This window comes from Cotesia typhae, unplaced genomic scaffold (assembly GCF_013202065.1).
Source record: "Cotesia typhae breed Kobodo isofemale line unplaced genomic scaffold, CoteBio_Ctyphae contig_48, whole genome shotgun sequence".
Taxonomy (NCBI): domain Eukaryota; kingdom Metazoa; phylum Arthropoda; class Insecta; order Hymenoptera; family Braconidae; genus Cotesia; species Cotesia typhae.
Genome location: NW_027423756.1, coordinates 11,691,289 through 11,708,942, shown reverse-complemented (window position 1 = coordinate 11,708,942; position 17,654 = coordinate 11,691,289). Strand labels below are relative to the sequence as shown.

Sequence of the window (17,654 nt, the reverse complement as noted above, 5' to 3'; positions counted from 1 at the left end):
TATTTTAGTTTCTTTTATTGTAATAAAAAGTTTCTTGTCCCCTCTCAGGAAAATAAAAAATAAAAAAATACGAGGTAAGGGGGAATATTTAAAAATCATAAACTATTGATTTTATAACCGGCAATAAAAGAAATATTTAACGACATCGTATCGGTGCAGTGTTGCCGGTCATGAGACCGTGCTGAGAATGGTACTCGTGCTGGTGGGTAGTAGCCAATCGTGGATTCTTTTTATTCATTTAACTTTTATTTTTATTTTTACCTATACCTGCTCCAGGATCGGCGAACCACCGGCTTCCGAGAGACTCGGTTCGGGTAGAGTATACTGTTGGAGAGACTCCTGGGAGAGTACCGAGGGATACGAGTGAATAAAATAAAAAATAAAAGTAAATAAAACTATAGAGAAAAGTAAAAAATAATACCCAAGTTTTGGTACCCGATACATCGGATATATATTCCCAAGACCCAAGTTAAGTCCCAAGACGTAAGATCTTGTTCAGCTGTATTTCACGTTTTAAAGTCTCATGGGTCTTCGTGTCGAACAACACACCTGTCAAACACGTGGTCCAACTTCTATTCCATCCCACAGAATAAATTCAAAGCCCTCCATTTTCCGTGTTCATCAATCCTCACGGAACATTACGCTTATGTTAAATAAAAATAAATATTATTACTTGACGCTAAAATTATTACGTACAGGTAATAAATATGAAGTATTATTTTTTTATTTTTTTTTTTAATAAAATTGAAAAAAATATAAAATAAAAAACTGAGCCGTTTTATTCGCTTTTGATCCAACCGACCGTATCGCTTTTCATACCACGAATATAATATGTACTTCCTTTCATACTCTTCATAGATTTTTTCTTCTTATACCGCACCGGTGGTGGTTACTGGTTTCCCTCCAGTTCTATAATAAAAATCTATATAAAGATGACATATTCACAGAGAGAAGTACATAATAAATGTATGTAATGGCAATAAAGGTGGATGTGAGCTGAGGTAAGAGTAAACTCAAGAGCGATCTGTAGCGCAAACTTAATTTAACTTTGAGACCAAAAAGAGCGAGAGCAAGAAAGCTTGAGGAAGAGGGTGAGGGTGCGGGCGAGAGGGAAGAAGCGAAAAGGCCTCGATGTGCACCCGCGCACGTGAACAATGAACAAAGCCCCGCGCCGCCGACAATGGACTCGCTTAGCTCTGCTCCCTTTCCTCTTTCTCTCTGTAAAATATCCTCCGCGAGTTTGCACGTTATTATCGATACTACCGATCCAACTTTGCCGCGTATAGTCTACGCCAGCCGTGCTCCGACCGCAAGGGCTGGATCCCGCGGTTTCCCCGCTAAATTTCCGATCTATATATCTACTCTTCTTCTCTCCGCATCTGTGTGCCTTTATTTTCAATTCCGAAAGTTTATATCGAGTACTTTCAGAGACAATAAACTATTGTCACACTGTACCGAGTGGTAAATAATAAAATTCGCAACGTTTACTCCATTTTAAAATTTTCTATTCAACTTAATTTTAAACTATTTCCAATCCACTGAATTTCGTTAAATAATTTAAAGCTTATAAATAAAAAATTTTATACAGAAAATTTTTAATCGAATGTAAATGTTGAATCGTGATTCGAGATTGCTCGATCGGAGTAAGGACAATGAAAGCAAGTGAAGCAGTATACAGGATCTAGCATTAAAAGAGTAGAGTGTGCACATGCACAATACAAATAAAAATAAAAATACAGACTGGATAAAAGTGAGTCACGCTCGCCTCCGCATATGCGATACGAGCGATATCCGATACGGTGATACCGAAAACCAGTTACCGGTTAGTAGTTACCAGTTGGCAGTACCCAGAACAATTTCCAAGTAAGCTACAAGCTCTCATCTTCGTGTCCATGTACTGCACTCGGTACTCTGTACTCCATACTCCATATCTACTGTTCTTCCTACACATTTCACATCTTCCAGTACCGTGCAGCCCTTTAGCTTCGCTGAGTAAACACACCTGAGTCGAGTTGAGAGTACAAGAAGAGAAGAGCATCAGTTAGATCTCCAGAACAAGAGCAAGACTGAGAATAAGACCCTTTGTTTATTTAGATCCTCCTCGAAGCCCTTCATCAGAATCAGAAGCAGCTACGCGTGATGTATATCTACCAACAATACCCGCCAGTCACGAATCCTTTACTTCCTATTGTATGTTTTATTTTATTTTATATTTCCACCTTTGTTTTTATTCTCCTATCAAGCTTTGGTTCTTACTTCGCACCTCAATCGCCTTCACTATCCATTTGACGCAGCTAAACATAACATAACACCCGACAGAACTAACTAGACAGAATTGAATGTGAACCGAGTAATCGAGCCTTTCAAATATAATATCGCTGTTTTTATCTTCATTTTATTTTATTCTTTCACACTCGGCTATCGTAATCACGGTCCCACACAAAACATGCCAACCAGTATAAGTCTGTAGGCTACGACAAGGAAGCTTGCTTCTCTGGTTATACACATTGATGCTTAAAAAGTGTCGTGTGTCCAGATATAACACACGGGTTAGGTGTTTTTGACAGAAAAAATGTCGGGATGACGATAAAAAATAAAGTTGATCGCCTGTTGTGTTACTCAATAGAAATAATCGCCGGCTGTGTACAATACACTAAGCGTTTTTATATTTTACATTCTCTGTTATTTGTTAGTATAAATAAAATGTCAGATATAATGACGGTAAATCCTATTCTACACAAAATATACCGCTTGCTATTATAATATATATATCCGTATTATTACTATTATATATTTATATTTATATTTATTTTAAAGTGAATAATATAAGATAAAGTATAAAGGTTTTAAAAATTTTTTGTCATTTTCTGTTACAGGGCTCCAAGCAGAGTTATTTTACGTAAGAGAGGGAGTAATAAATGAGTATGCCATTAAGTTTGTCGTTACTGTGCCAGCGCAGGTTCACAAGCTTCACTTTACGTGGGAGAATCTTGCCGGGAGACCAGTAAGTTTTATTATTTTTTACTTAAGTACTAAACAAGTTTATTTACGATAAACTTTTAAATTAAAATCTTTACTCGGAAACAATCTCAGAGCCATTTAGCTCCAGAAACAGTTTGTTGTTTTTATTCGTTAATTACATCATTATGTGTACTAGATTACCGAAAAAAAAAAAAAAAAAAAAAAAAAAAAAAATACGGACTGTAATTGAGTCAGTAGGATGATAATTATCGATAAAGAATAAATAATATAATAAGCCGTGAATAAATGAACTGACACGACTGTAATTGCCAATGAAGGGTTGACATGCGAATTGAGTCCGAAGCGATCGTTCCACTTGCCTGGATACCATACCTTTTGATGCCTCAAAATAAAACCCCGTACATTGTACAATGTACGTTGCAGTAATATGTATGTAAAGTATGTTATGTAGCACATAGTTTGCAGTATATAGCAGTGATATTAAAAGCTTCGGTTGACTGGTCGCTCGTCGTTATTCGATACATAAATACATACATACATCCACCTTAACACTCTTCTCTTGTTACAATTCGATTTCTCTGTTCATCATTCACGGTTGTAGTTGTAGTTGCAGTTATAGTTATATTAGCTTTTACATTACATTAACCAGCACAACCAGTCAAGCATATCCTTTAATGCCGTATCATAGCCATCACTTCACATTTACTCCTTTTGGTTTTATTCTCAGTAGTACTGTACGCGCACATTTATTCACTACAATACCAGTCGACTTTAAATTGCCATAAATTTTCGTTGAATATATAAATATTTATCTCTAGTTTTTTTTTATGTCGTCCAGAGACTAAGGGATTACATATTTTTATTTAATGGGAGAAAGGGATTTTATGTGACTCAGAATTTTTTTTTTTTTTATTTTTTAAATATTGAAATGTTATACTTTGAAATTATTCTATGGACAGTTGGGCAGAAATATTGTTGCAAAATAAAAATTATAGGAAGAATAAAAATACAGAGTCGATTTCAAGATTTAATATTTAAAAGTATTACTCAAAATCGTTTCGACAGTTTTACTTTTTCCTATCGAAAATTAAGTATGGTAATCGTGAAATAAATAATAAATAATTTATAAGTTTTAAAGTAATCTTTTATTCAATGCGCTTGAAAATACATCAACTCTCTCTACTTCTTCGAACTGACTTATTCTCTTAAGACTCTTTAATAGTAAATCTTAACAATTTTTTTTTTTTTTTAACTTAACAAAATATGTACTTATAGATTTCAAAAGACGTTTCCATACTTTCGAATAAATACATTAACCTCAATTTGTATTTGCTGATACTCAATATTAAATCTCACAATTAAATATCATTAAAAAAAAAATTTTTTTTGGTATTTAATTGTGAGATTTAATATTGAAAAAATAAATAAAATATGTCTATCCTTTTTCTAAAACTCCTGACCTATATAGATAATTAAAAAAAAAAATTTTATTACTAAAACAAAATAAATAAAAAAGACAGCACAAGTGATGCTAATTTAACATAATTTAAAGTGACCAGTAAATGTATATATTTAGTAAACATAACACACATGAGAATGGTAAGTATGTGACATGTGGAGTGTGTCAGATTGACTCGTCTGATGTGTTGGGAGGGAAGGACTATCAACGCGTTAAGAAACGCGAGGGTTTGTGAGTACGACAAAGTGCCCAAACCACTTCTTACTTACTTACTTATTTCTTCCTCTTCTTCTTCTGCTTCTTCTTGTTCTTGCTTCTCTTCTTATACTACACCAGGGCATATAATACTTATACTTGTTCTTGTTGTCGTCTTTAGTTGATGCACTCACGGTCTCTTGTCTCTTGTCTCGTGTGTGTCTCCTCGGATTTTCTCAGCGCGCGAACTTGACTCGGACGAGGAGTAGATGGGAGTACCGGGTACTGGCTGCTGTCGAATGAAGCAGCAGAGAGAGAGAGAGAGAGAGAGAGAGAGAGAGAGAGAGAGAGAGAGGAGAGGAATAAGAACGAGGATACGATACAAGGATGCCTGTCTGAAGACTAAAGACTGAAGAAAGAGTGACGGCCCGTGCCGCGACATCCGTCACCTCGCGACAAAACCCAGTCAGTCCCAAGTCGGTTTAAGCGAATCGACCTGTCTATCAAACTGGACCAAGCCTTTTTATTCCTCTTCTCCTCCTTCTTTCTTATTCTTAATCTTGTTTGTCAGTGTATCCTCCTCCTAGTCTTTCCCGGGGGATGACGTTTGATCTTGTTTATACATCCACCGGATCACTTTTGTACATCAATTCAATGACATGAATAAAAACACTCCCTTCGTGACAAAAACTATTCTGCTTTCTGATTTTAGATTGACAAATTACTTAAATTTGATACTTTCTGAAGAAACAATGACTAGGAATTTTTTTTATTCACCTATAAATTAAATACATACATAATTCAAATCTCAGAAGACATTTAATTTCTATTTTATCGTACACTGAAAAAAAAAAAAAAAAAAAAAAAAAAAAAAAAACTTTTACTCAATTAACAATTTTTTGGTTCAAAAAATTCGATGACGATCAAATATTCTATTATTATTATTAATTATTAATTTCTGAAGAAAAGAGCATCAATGTTTATCTTTGGATAAGAAGTGTTATTTCAAATTATTAATAAGCTTTAGTTAGTCTGATAATGATTTATTTATTTTAACAGTATTTACTTTTTAAGCGACGATAATTTTATCTTAAATCATTATCTCTTTTAAGAAGAAAATAATTTACGGGGAAAATAAATTCAGGTTAATCCATTAAATAAAGTAGGTTAATAAAAAAAAATTTTTATAGAAGCATTTCGATCGACTTTTCTCGTGAGCAATTTAGTGGAAATTGATACCATAATAAGATTAATAAATTATATTTAGCTAGTTGAGAGAGTAATCAATAAGCGATGAAAGGTTACTCTCTAAACATGAATTAGTGAAAATTCACTGAAATAAGTGAATATTCACTTTTTCTAAGTGCTAATCGAACCACTTGGAATTGGCAGTGGTTCGATTGGCACTTACAATTAGTGAATATTCACTTATTCCAGTGAATTTTCACTAATTCATGTTTAGAGAGTAGAAAGTATTTATATATAGAGAGTAAAAATAAATCATCGGATAATTATTATTAGATTAATCGGTAGTTTTTTTATTAGATTATCGCATGATAAAGGGACAAGCTAGGAGGAAATTAAATAAATAAATATGAGAGTATCAAAGCAAAATATTGCTTTAAGATTTTTTTTATAAATTGATAATCATATATATATATTGTATACTTGTGGCTGTATAGACGGTGGAAGTATTATATTATATAGATTGTAAGGATGATGATAGTTGTACGGAGAGTAGAGTAATGTTAAGCATCATCACGGGACTGGAATGTCGATAGTAATGTGCTTGAGGCTGATTATATTACTGCCAGTTTCAAAATATCAACCAATGTTGATCGACTGTGAATCTTTTTATATTTTACTTAACCACAGGCTTTGTAATCTTCGAGAAATCTCTTGCTTTAATCTTTTTATATTATAAGATACAGGGAAAAATAAGTTAACTATTTATTTTATGAGTAGCAAGACGCCCTATATGCTTTTAATATAATAATTATCACGATTTTTCTGCGGAGTAATATTTTTTAATGGTTGGAATTATTTTTAGAAATTCATTCGTCAGGAATATACAAATAAACTATTTGCGATTTTTGTATTTAAAATTTTATCAGAGTTTTTTATATTTTTATTGAATGTAAAGCTTTCAAGCTATTTTTTTTATTTAATACTTTAATTCACAAGTCAAAAATAAAAATAGAGATTTTTTAGTTGGTAAAATAAAATTCTATTAAACAAAATTCAAAACTATTGAATGATATTTTTGCAAAAGAGGTATTAAAATATTTATTATGAATTTAAAAATAGTTTTAAATTTTATTCAAGCGAATAGAAGTTTAATTTTGTATAAAATTCCTAAAAATTGTCAAAAAGTTCGTTTATAAATTTAAAATTAATCCAAAAACAAAATAATCAATCAAATAGTAAAAATAAAAAAGCGACAATTTAATTTAATATTAATAATAGTTATTAAATAACCGGACTACAGTATTAATAACAATTATAAATATTAATAAGTTGCATAAAAAATTATAATAAATTAGCATATTCCGGGATTATAATTAGCATAAAATGTATACTTTATTTATAACATGTATAATTTTTTTTCCAGCTGCCGTACACGATGGTGGTAGACATCAGTAATCCCTCAGCCTTGAGTAGTTCTTTAAATATTTCACAAGCGGGTGAGATCCCCGTGGGAGGATTGCAGACGTGGGCGCTGGCACTTCACTGCGGTCCATATGACGCGGAAGTGGATTTGTCTCTACGCATAAGCGTCGCCCAGAACCGGCGAAACACCACCACCCTGGAGGTTCGCCGCAAGAAGATTTGCCTGAAAGACAAGAGCGGGGACCCAGCTCCCGAGGAGGTTCTTGTGGCAGCTTCCGGTTCGACCTCAGGCGGGCAAATATTTTACGCCGCGATTGGATGTGCTTGCGCTTTTATCGCGGCTATTTTTGTCCTCGTCGGCGCTTATTATGTCCGTGATAAGAAGGCGCGACGTCACCGTGATCCACTGCAGTAAGTAAATTTGCTCTGGCTAATTAAAATCCCCGTCCGAGATACTCAAGACAGTACATCGTGTAAACTCATAACTCTCCAAGATAAACAATTAAATGTTTCACTTTACAAACTAAAAACTACGTCTTTTAATCTCAACGTCCCTGGCTCCCTCAATCTCAATCTTTATGCCAACAAAAAACACTAATTACTCTTTTTCTTTTTTTTTATCTTGTTCTTTCTTTCTTTTTACCCCAGGGAGTCGCGCGGTCTCAGCTCAGCTTGCAGCGTAGAAAGAGGGACGGGAATTGGACCAGCTCAAACATTTTTGTCACCGGAAACTCCACCGCCACCATCAAGTGTTTCCGCTTCAAGTTATCGTCGACTTGACGACCGGCCTAGTCGGGAATTGCATGAAAGAATCCAGGAAATTACTGTTCAAAGGTAAAAAAATATCAATAACATTGAAAATTAATATTACTAAAGAATAATGATAATAATTGTTCCTCCACTTGATATACATCCACTTAATTTTTATTTTTATATCTTTTTCTGTGTAATAAATAAAAATTCTTCAACCACACTTTTTTTTAAAGACTTCAAAGCGCTCTTAAGAAAATATAAAACAATAACAGCAATAACTATAAATAACGTGAACTTTGATCTTGAGTGCCTTACGCTCTCTGTCGTGGATTGTATTGTGTACTGTGGTAATAATAGATTGTAGGTCGAGTGGACGATAGTTTCTGGGAATTATTTTTAACTGATACGGCAAACCGGAGAATCTAAGTGATAGTCAAGAAGTCACGTACGGAGCTTGTATAGTTTAAGCACACACTGTATTTCTGTATGTGCCACTCGATCTGGATTTTATCGCAAAATCGATCGTTCAACGTGCTCAAGTGTTGAAACTAAGTCTGTTGTTAATGTTATTTAATATAATAGATTTCATTTTTATACATTAATATACATTGTAATTTTTATGATCAATAGTATACAGAAAAAAAATTAACTTTAGTCAAGACAAAAATTCTTGAGCCAGGAAAATAATTTTGAAGAGTTTCATTGTCTTGAATCAAGTAAAATTTACTTAATTTCTTATATTAAGAATTTTTTTAGTCACATCAAAAAGATGAAATTCTTCATATTTATTTATTTGGTTCAAGTAAAATTCAGTAAGTGTGAAGATAAAGACAAAGTATGAAATTTTTATTTAAGCTTAACTTGGTTATTCTATTATAAATTTATGGTGGATAAATATACTTCGGCGGGACTGGTATAAATTAGTAGCGAGCAATTGTACATTAAAATGAGAAGTTGGTACAGTCGTGACAAATGTGTTGATACATTATTAACTTGAACACGCCCTTTTTGTGTAAACTCCGTAAAGGTATATTTGGATTTAGATTGGAAATGCTGTTCCGGGGTATTTATATATATTATATTTATATGTATATATATAACTTCATTTCAGAGAAGTTTCTTTCAGGGTTGACTAATTAAGATTGATGGAAATTTTAATTTGTGGGAAAATTTTTAACTAATTTCAACGTTTTTTTTTTTCGCTGTATTTATAGATGCAGAGTAAGACTGCTGAGCATAGAACTGGAGGGCACCTTTGGGAGGGTCTATCGAGGTAGTTATCATGAGGAAGGAGCTACTGCCCCGAGAGACGTTCTGGTTAAGACAGCAGCCGAACATGCTTCTCAGTCTCAAGTAAGTAATTTATTGCATCTTTTATTTATTGGCTTGAATAAAAAAATTTTATCGGGAATTTAAAAAAATTTCAAACTTTTTTTAATTAGATCGAATTTTTATTTTTATTTTTATTTTTTTTAAAGGTCGCAATGCTGCTGCGAGAAGGCTTAGCTCTGTACGGTCTGAGCCACCCAGCGCTGCTGACAATTCTCGGAGTCTCAATCGAGGACAGAAGCGCTCCGTTCCTGCTGTACCCCCGGACAGGTTACAGAAATATGAAAAAATTTCTGGGACCAACGGGAAGATGCAAAGTGAGCAGCGAGGGTCCTCCGAGAGCTCTGACGACCCAGGAAGTCGTTGAAATGGCGCTGCAGGCAGCTAAAGGTGTCCAATACTTGCACCGCAAGCGTCTGGTGCACCGAGACCTCGCGGCGCGAAACTGCGTGTAAGTATTCTCGAAGCCAATAAATCGGGCAGCGAAAAAAATTCCTTGGGAAAATAAATAAAAATAAAAGAGCCAAGACTCGGAAAGTAAAGTCATTGCCTGGTTGTTATCGATTCAATTCCTCTCCGCGTTTAAATGGAGCTTTTGCACGGAATCGTTGCACTGAGAGCACAGAACACGCCTCGGGGATTCCGTAACTCAGTAATTAGAGGGTCTGTACAGACAAAAACATCCTGCACGGCAATTCCCTCAACTCCTCAATTCCTCAACCTGTTGTTTATTTATTCAACAACTCAACCAATCATCCTCTAACGATTAAATCGTATTGTCCGGATTTTAATGGAACCCTTCACTTGCATTTACATTTTTATTTTTATTTTCATTATTATTATTATTATTATCTTATTTATTTATCGCATAATGAAATTAATTAATTGATCTTTTTAATATTTAATTACAGGGTGGACGATGACCTGAGAGTTCAAATAACAGACAACGCATTGGCGCGAGATCTTTTCCCACAAGACTATCACTGTCTTGGTGATAACGAAAACAGACCGATTAAGTGGATGGCTATTGAAAGTCTTCTTACTAAATCATTCACTACTGCGTCTGACGTTGTAAGTTTTTAATTATTTTGTAACAACTCGGGTATTCATCAATTTTATTTTTTTACTGAGCTATTTTTAATTTCAAGTGACATTTAAGATATCGATTATTGATGACATATTTTTTTTTTTATTACTAAGGCATCAATTATTAATAAATAATTTTTTTTTTTAGTCGAAACAAAAATTTTTAAATTCAAAGATTTTATGGATAGTTGAATTTTTATTCATTGCAAAAAACTTTTGATAAATAAAAAAATATTCAAAATTGAAATTCGGTTGAATTCGAAAATGCTCTATCTCTAGACAAATAATTAAAAAATGACCTTGTATCTTGTGAACTATTGACATTTTTAAAGATATAAGCTCATCCCAGTGTTACATTCATCAAGACCTTTCATTTGAGTACCTACATGTATTTTAATATATTTTTCATATATACATATATGTAATATATATAAATATATGAAAAATTGATGTGGGTACTCAAATGAAAGCTCTTGATGAGTGTAACATCAAAATATATCTTATATCTTTAAAAATTTCAATGGTTAAAAAAATACAGTTGCTAGTAATAATTAATTGAAAAAAATAATTTTTTAGTGGGCGTTTGGTGTCTTGTTATGGGAATTAACAACACGAGCACAACAGCCGTACCTAGAAGTTGATCCGTTCGATATGGCCGCATACCTGCGAGACGGTTATAGACTCGCGCAGCCGATAAACTGTCCAGATGAATTATTCGCCGTGATGGCGTATTGTTGGGCGATGTCGCCAGACGAGCGACCGACCGTCAGCCAGCTAATCGTTTGCCTCCAAGAGTTCCACACTCAGCTGACCAGATACGTCTAAAACTAACAAAGTTCCCGTTAGAGCTACAATTAATTACTAACTGCTAATTATTAACTATATTATTATAAATTATTATTATTAATAATTGTTGTATAGAAGACTGTTGTTGAAAGTGTCCCCAATGTGCTTGCTATAATAATTTTTTATACCAAAAGTATAAAAAAAAATTATTATACTTATGTATATATTTTTATTAGTACTTACGCGGATGTATATTTTTCTCCTTGTTGTTTCGCTTTTACAGAAAATTCATTATATTAATATTATGAAGAAAAAAAAATTATTTTTTCGTGTATTGGCTTTTAATGCATGATTTAGTATTTTAAAAAAATTTTTAAATGCCAATCCAGTGTTCATTTATTAAATAGATTTTAATAATTAATTAAAATAAAAATAAATAGTTCCGCTTTTAAAAATTTAAATTCTAAAAATTATAAAAAGACGAATTTATAATAGTGCTGATGAATTTTCATATTTAATATATTAAATAAAAATATGATGCCAACAAACTAATGAACCTCGCGAAAAAAAAATAAATATTTATGGATGTACGTATACGTACGCATAAATAAAATTAATGACAAAAATTAGTTGTAGATACCATGTGATAGATAAAAAAAAAAAAAAAAAAAATCGCTACTGCTGTTTATTAACGTGCCAATTTTTTGTATTTTTGTAAATACTTATAAATAAATAAAATAATTATATGTTTAATAATACCTATAAGTAGACGTAATAAAACCGAAAGATTGTAAATATTGAACAGATTTAAAAGTATATAAATATATATATACAAAGTAAAATATAAATATATTAAAAATGTAATAAAAGCGAAATAAAAATCGCAATGTAATTTATTCATCCTCTTTTTTATTTTTATTACCTTTTTTTTCCTTTCAAACATTATATATATTTTGAGGCTCACATATTTCTTCATGTAAAAGACGAAAATGAACTTGTGGAAGACATAAATCTCAATGATTTTGTACATCTTCGCTTCGAAAGGCCAAGTCACCAGGAACGAGCTATTTCCGGCCTTTATTGGTTATTCATCCCTGTTTTATCTTATTTATATGTTCAGCAAAATATCTTTCGGACGGTGTAATCCTCTAGAGAACAATTTATCAAACGATTTAAGTGCGTAACTCCAAATTACTAATGATTAATGATCAATAATGTCCTCTGATTTCTGTAAGCATTTAAATTTCTCTACAATGTGACACTTTTATGGTTACAATATTTTAATTTATCATCCAAAATTCTCAAACAATCATAATTTATGTTTTTGTCTAATTGAATTGTCTAAAAATAAAATAATTCACCGAAAAACAATTTCATAGACTATTTTCACAAAACTTTAACTAATGAATACAAATTAAATTTTTTTTTTTTTCCAATAACTGGGAAGTAATTACTTGGTTATTTAAAAAATCTAGTAAAATTATCGCCGAGATAAACTATTTAAAGTTACAAGTTTTATTAAAATCCATAAATTCGTTCGAGAAAATCCCGAAAAAAATTAAATTTTTTTTGTGTCGACCGCTTATTTTATTGATTCAGAAGGTGAGTAAAAATAGCTTCTGCTTCTACTCGTGTGTCCAATAGACCTAGTTGTTTATTATTTGTTCCAATTACTTCATCTTTATCTTCTACATCGATCAACTCGATTTTCTTCCGTTGACTTCTTCCCTGTCGATTATTTTAATTAGAAATTTTATTAATCATAAATTTTATTTTAAATTAATGAGCTTTTTATTTACTCAATAAATTATTTCTGATAATTTCAAGACAAAATATTTATAGTTGCAATAAAAAGTATTATTAAATACAATAAAACAATAAGAATTATTTTTTATAAAAAAGTAAAACTGTCAATAAATTTTGCGTCAAAAAAATTTTGTATTAAAAATTTTTTTGTAAAATATTTAACACTTTTATTTGTAAATTTAACATTTGTTCTTTTAAATAAACACAAAAAAGTGTTAAATATTTAAAATTAATATTTTTAACACAAAATTTTTTGACGTGAAATTTTTTACTGGGTGAAAAAAATATTTTTATCAATTGGATAATTTATAAAATAATTTTTTCATTATGGAGCAAAGGTATTCTTGTAGCACATTGATAAAAAATTATCGACCAGAAATCGATAATTCTACCGTGTAAATTTGCGGAGTTAAGAATTCAAGAATCGTACCAGAGATATCACGAATGTTTAGATCGCAATTTAGATGAAATACTTATTGTAGGTAGTTTAAATGACAAACTCAAACATTCGAATACTAATTATAGTTCGACGACCTAGGTTCGATTTGCCTCACCCAATCTGCTTCAATTTTAATGACAACTAGTACGGGGTCCAGGATCGATTTTATGCCTACTCTATAATACCAGCACAGCCCATAAATACAGCTATATATCCCGATAATATATTAGAGAGTGTTGTAGTATTCAAGTGGAGTGATGCATCGTATCGAGGAAACGGATCTCTGTCATTTTCCGGTTGATACGAGTTCACAGGCTCTTCATCGTCACATTCCCATACACATGCATAGTATCAGTACTGGTATGTAGTATGTAGTATGTAGTATGTAGCCTAAGGGTATTTGTGATTGTAGGGATGGATAATCTATCTTGGGTACGGTCTGCTGGTGATACTTGAGTGAGTACTTATATATACACACGTAAACTCTACACACATATATGTCCAATTTGTAATTGTATCCTGGAATTCTCAATAGAGCTCATCGATTTTAGTCACGGTGCATTAGCTCTTGTGTCTCTTTTTTCAACTGCGATATTAATTTAATGGCTTCCGATACTAAATAGACTTTAAAATCTTTAATTTATAAATCCACGGGCAGTTAATTATAATTAATGATTAATAAAAAAATTAAGATAAGAAGTCGTTGAGGTCGAGAGAAACAATAAAAAACAATGAAATTAAGTAGTGTATAGAGGAACTAACAAATAATAAATAATTGGACGCAATTAAAGCATCAGTAATACACAACAACTATAGAATAAAATAAAACGATAATAAAAGATTGTATATTTAACTCTCCTCCAGCGTGTTGTAATAAATTCAGGGTTTTAATAAAATATAAACACCATGCACACTTTGTTCGAGCGAGGGTGTTTAATTAAAAAAAATTTATTATTTAATATCACAATTATTTTCACTGAATAAAATAATTTATAACGAGGTGTAAACAAAGTAAATGTGTATGTAAGAATACTAACAATATAAACTGCTGGCTTGTAAACCTGCTGGGCGGATCATTTATTCACTGCTCAACTCGCGAGTTCCTCTTTTTTATCCAACATCTTCTTTTCTCTTTCTAACGTATCGTTTATTTTGTTTTATTTCATTTTACGTAATGACATTGAGATATACAGCTTGGGTATTGCAATGTAGCTATATAGCACGCGTTCACTCGCCTTCTAATTGCATACTTGCTTCTTCATCGTAATAAATAAATGTACATTTAAGCTGAGATTAATATCATAAGAATTATTAAGTTTACTCGGTAAATTTTTTAAATTAAAAAACAATTTTAGTGAAAAAAATATTTTACATAAAAAATTAACAATTTTATCGGATAAAAGGGGACAATAGAGACAAAACTACTCTGAAAATTGTCCGGCTAATGAATTCCGATGGACTTAAATGTGCGCCGGGTATGAAGTGGGCTGAAGTGGGGGTGAAACAGCGGAGAGATGTAACCCTTTGTTTGCATTAGCCTTAGTCAAACATTAAGAGCCAGGGACCAGACGCAGTATCTAAAATTGCTTTATCGCTAACCCAACTACACTCAGTGCAATCACGAGTGTCCGGAGGGTGCATTTTGCCTTTGCCTGTAAGACCGTGTTACCCTCGACGCTCTGCGTCTCTTGTCTTTCACACTGGGTTTTAGTGCTCGTTCTTGTCCGCACTCTGTGCTTTCTGCTCGGTGGTATTTGCTATTATATTCCACACATGCACCCAACAGTCTACAAGTTTCAGCTCGGGTAGTATGTAGTCTACACTGCTCCGATCCAGTGTATATTGTATTAACGAGCGACACAATAATGTCATTCACGATCGCCCTTCTACACACGACAAGTCAACGGGCCATTTACCACCAGCCAATTCTCCTTTCAAAATCACATGAAGCTACTCCATCAACCTCTTTTATGTCTTTAGCTTCACCAAGTTGCCTTATGTACAATATTATGTGAAAAGACGGCGCTCCCTCGAGGGATGCTTATACCTATCGAGGATGTCCCGGACGTAATTTATGAAGTAGAAAAATCAAGCTAATGAATGAGGTAAAAATATTGCCAATCAAAAGTTTCAATTTATTACGAGGAAGTTATTTTTAAAAATATACTGTAATTTTTTTTGTTCTTCAGATTTGCTTTTGTAACAATAATTATGAAGATGCAATTCGCTTTATCGTACATCCGAAAATAATTATCCCTTCTTGAGTTTTGAAATAAAGATCTTGAAGTTATTTATATTGTTATTTTAGTTAAATAATTCAGTCTACTGAGTAATTTGTTTTACTACTGACATATTTAGGTGATTTAAGATGGCTAAGAAGGTTTTAATGATTGCATTTTTGCTCGTGATAGTCGAGGCTGTTAAAGTGTCCGATAAAATAGACTTGAATGCGAATAATGATCGGTTTAATGTGAATAACTTTGTTAATTTTGACCAGGGCTCTGGAGCCGTGGATCTGAGAATAAACGAGGCCGCGGGTTGTCATAAAAAAATTTTATGCTCTATAGTAAGCCTAAGCTTTTTTTTTCTTTTTTTTTTTTTTTTTTTTTAATAGAAAATTTGTTTATTATTTATTTTAATTAAGTTTTGGGTAAAATAAGAGTCTGTTTTTTGCTGAGCTTCATTAGAAAGAACGATAAAAATTTTAGGAATTAATCTTTGAATTTTTTTTTCGTTTAATCATGGAGCAATTTAAGTAATTTTTATTATTATGGTTTATTATGGTTGACAAATAATAAAATGCCATTATTAGAGCATTTGATTGATGTTTTTTTAATTCTACTCTGTAAAAAATATTTTTAAAAATAACAGATAGGAAAAAAGACAAAAAATTATTTTATAAATTTTTTTTTTTTTTTTTTTTTTTTTAAGGAATATTTATATTTATTTCAAGTATAATTTTTGAGTTTATGACTAGTGCAGTATTTTAAATGTATTTTATTTAGGACTATGTGTGGGACACAAAAATATATCATTCAAATTTTAGACAAGGCAGATCGTTAAGTGAAACCCGTGCGATGTTACAAAAATTTATTGCACCGCATAATCGCTCGCTGAAATAAAAAACAGAACGAAACGACCTGTCTCATAAGTGAATTTCAAAATAAAATTTTTTCAACAAACTAAATTTATAATTTTGAATAATTCATAAAGCTTTTACTCACATATTTCATATTTTTTTTATAAATTGACAAAAAATGAAAAAACATATTTGTTTTATGTTACGTATAAAAAATTAGTGATTGTTTTTTGCAGGATCCATTAACAATAATCAACGAAATTCAGCTGGACATAGTAGACAGTGGTTTATTAATAAATCGAGATGAAAGTCAAATAAATAATAAAATTTGTGATTTAACTGTAAAGTCAAAAAAAGATCAATTTGGAAATTTAATAACGACAGTACAATTTAAATTGGTAACAAAAATTAATAAAGTAAAAGTAAATGATGTCCCGATTATAAATGGAGTCCGTGGTCTTATTAATACTGATAATAATAATTATCATGCACCTGATTCAATAAATTCACAGGTATGTAATTATTTAATTGAACGAAAATAAAAAATTTGAGTCGATTCAATCTTTTTTATTTTAAAATTTTATTCCGCATATTTGTAATGTTACGTAAGAATTATATAAAAAATTTTAAGAATTTTTCCTGACATTATTTTTATTTCTCTTGTGTTTGATTACAAAATTGATAATAGTATATTTTATTATTTACTCAAAGATTCACCAGCGATACAACACGAATAACTTTCAACCTTCACTCGGTGTTCCGAAGAATTATTTTTCCCGACCGCAAGCGGATTTTTATTATTACAATAACAAGAATAATAATAACGATGACGTGGGTATCAGTCGAATGTATCGAGGAGAATCTTACGGACGGAAACCTTGGATGACTAGTGGAGATGCGATTGATGATAAAATCGAACCACCGCTGAGTAAAACTTCGTTGAATGACCAGCAGTAAAATTTTATTAAAATTTTTTATTTATTATTCAAATACTGCTATAAATATGGATCTGTATTCTCTATTATTCACTACTACAGTACTTTATATTAAATATTAAAGGCTCAGACAATCTATAAATAATTATTATATCCTCAATAAATAAAAACACTTAAAACGATCAAAAGAAATTT

At 31.7% G+C, this 17,654-nt stretch overlaps 2 protein-coding genes and 1 long non-coding RNA gene across 4 annotated transcripts in view; 2 read left to right on the top strand and 1 right to left on the bottom strand.

Annotated features, from left to right (window-relative positions):
• Dnt (tyrosine-protein kinase Dnt) overlaps nt 1-12,096 on the top strand; it is a 31,718-nt gene extending 19,622 nt beyond the window's left edge. Inside the window, exons 2-8 of the mRNA XM_074245899.1 lie at nt 2,877-3,004; nt 7,248-7,657; nt 7,895-8,080; nt 9,214-9,352; nt 9,478-9,779; nt 10,240-10,399; nt 10,991-12,096. Coding sequence (XP_074102000.1) covers nt 2,877-3,004; nt 7,248-7,657; nt 7,895-8,080; nt 9,214-9,352; nt 9,478-9,779; nt 10,240-10,399; nt 10,991-11,239 — 1,574 coding nt within the window. The 3' untranslated portion in view covers nt 11,240-12,096. The remainder of the gene's footprint in view (nt 1-2,876; nt 3,005-7,247; nt 7,658-7,894; nt 8,081-9,213; nt 9,353-9,477; nt 9,780-10,239; nt 10,400-10,990) is intronic.
• Nucleotides 7,931-13,034, bottom strand: LOC141529410 (uncharacterized). The gene is made up of 3 exons (XR_012479590.1): nt 12,123-13,034; nt 11,045-11,241; nt 7,931-8,070 (listed from the first exon to the last, which is right to left on the bottom strand). It is a non-coding gene; the product is annotated as an uncharacterized LOC141529410 (long non-coding RNA).
• A 220-nt stretch (nt 13,035-13,254) lies between these two features.
• On the top strand, nt 13,255-17,620 carry LOC141529400 (uncharacterized). 2 transcript variants are annotated; one of them, XM_074245908.1, is made up of 4 exons: nt 13,255-13,901; nt 15,426-15,550; nt 16,761-17,036; nt 17,236-17,620. In XM_074245908.1, the coding sequence occupies exons 2-4, from the start codon at nt 15,542-15,544 to the stop codon at nt 17,479-17,481; spliced, it is 531 nt and encodes a 176-aa protein (XP_074102009.1). In that variant the 5' UTR covers nt 13,255-13,901; nt 15,426-15,541; the 3' UTR covers nt 17,482-17,620. The 2 variants fall into 2 exon arrangements, with proteins under 2 accessions (XP_074102009.1, XP_074102008.1); XM_074245907.1 differs by lacking the exons at nt 13,255-13,901; nt 15,426-15,550 and adding an exon at nt 15,584-16,011.
• The last annotated feature ends 34 nt before the right edge of the window (nt 17,621-17,654 follow it).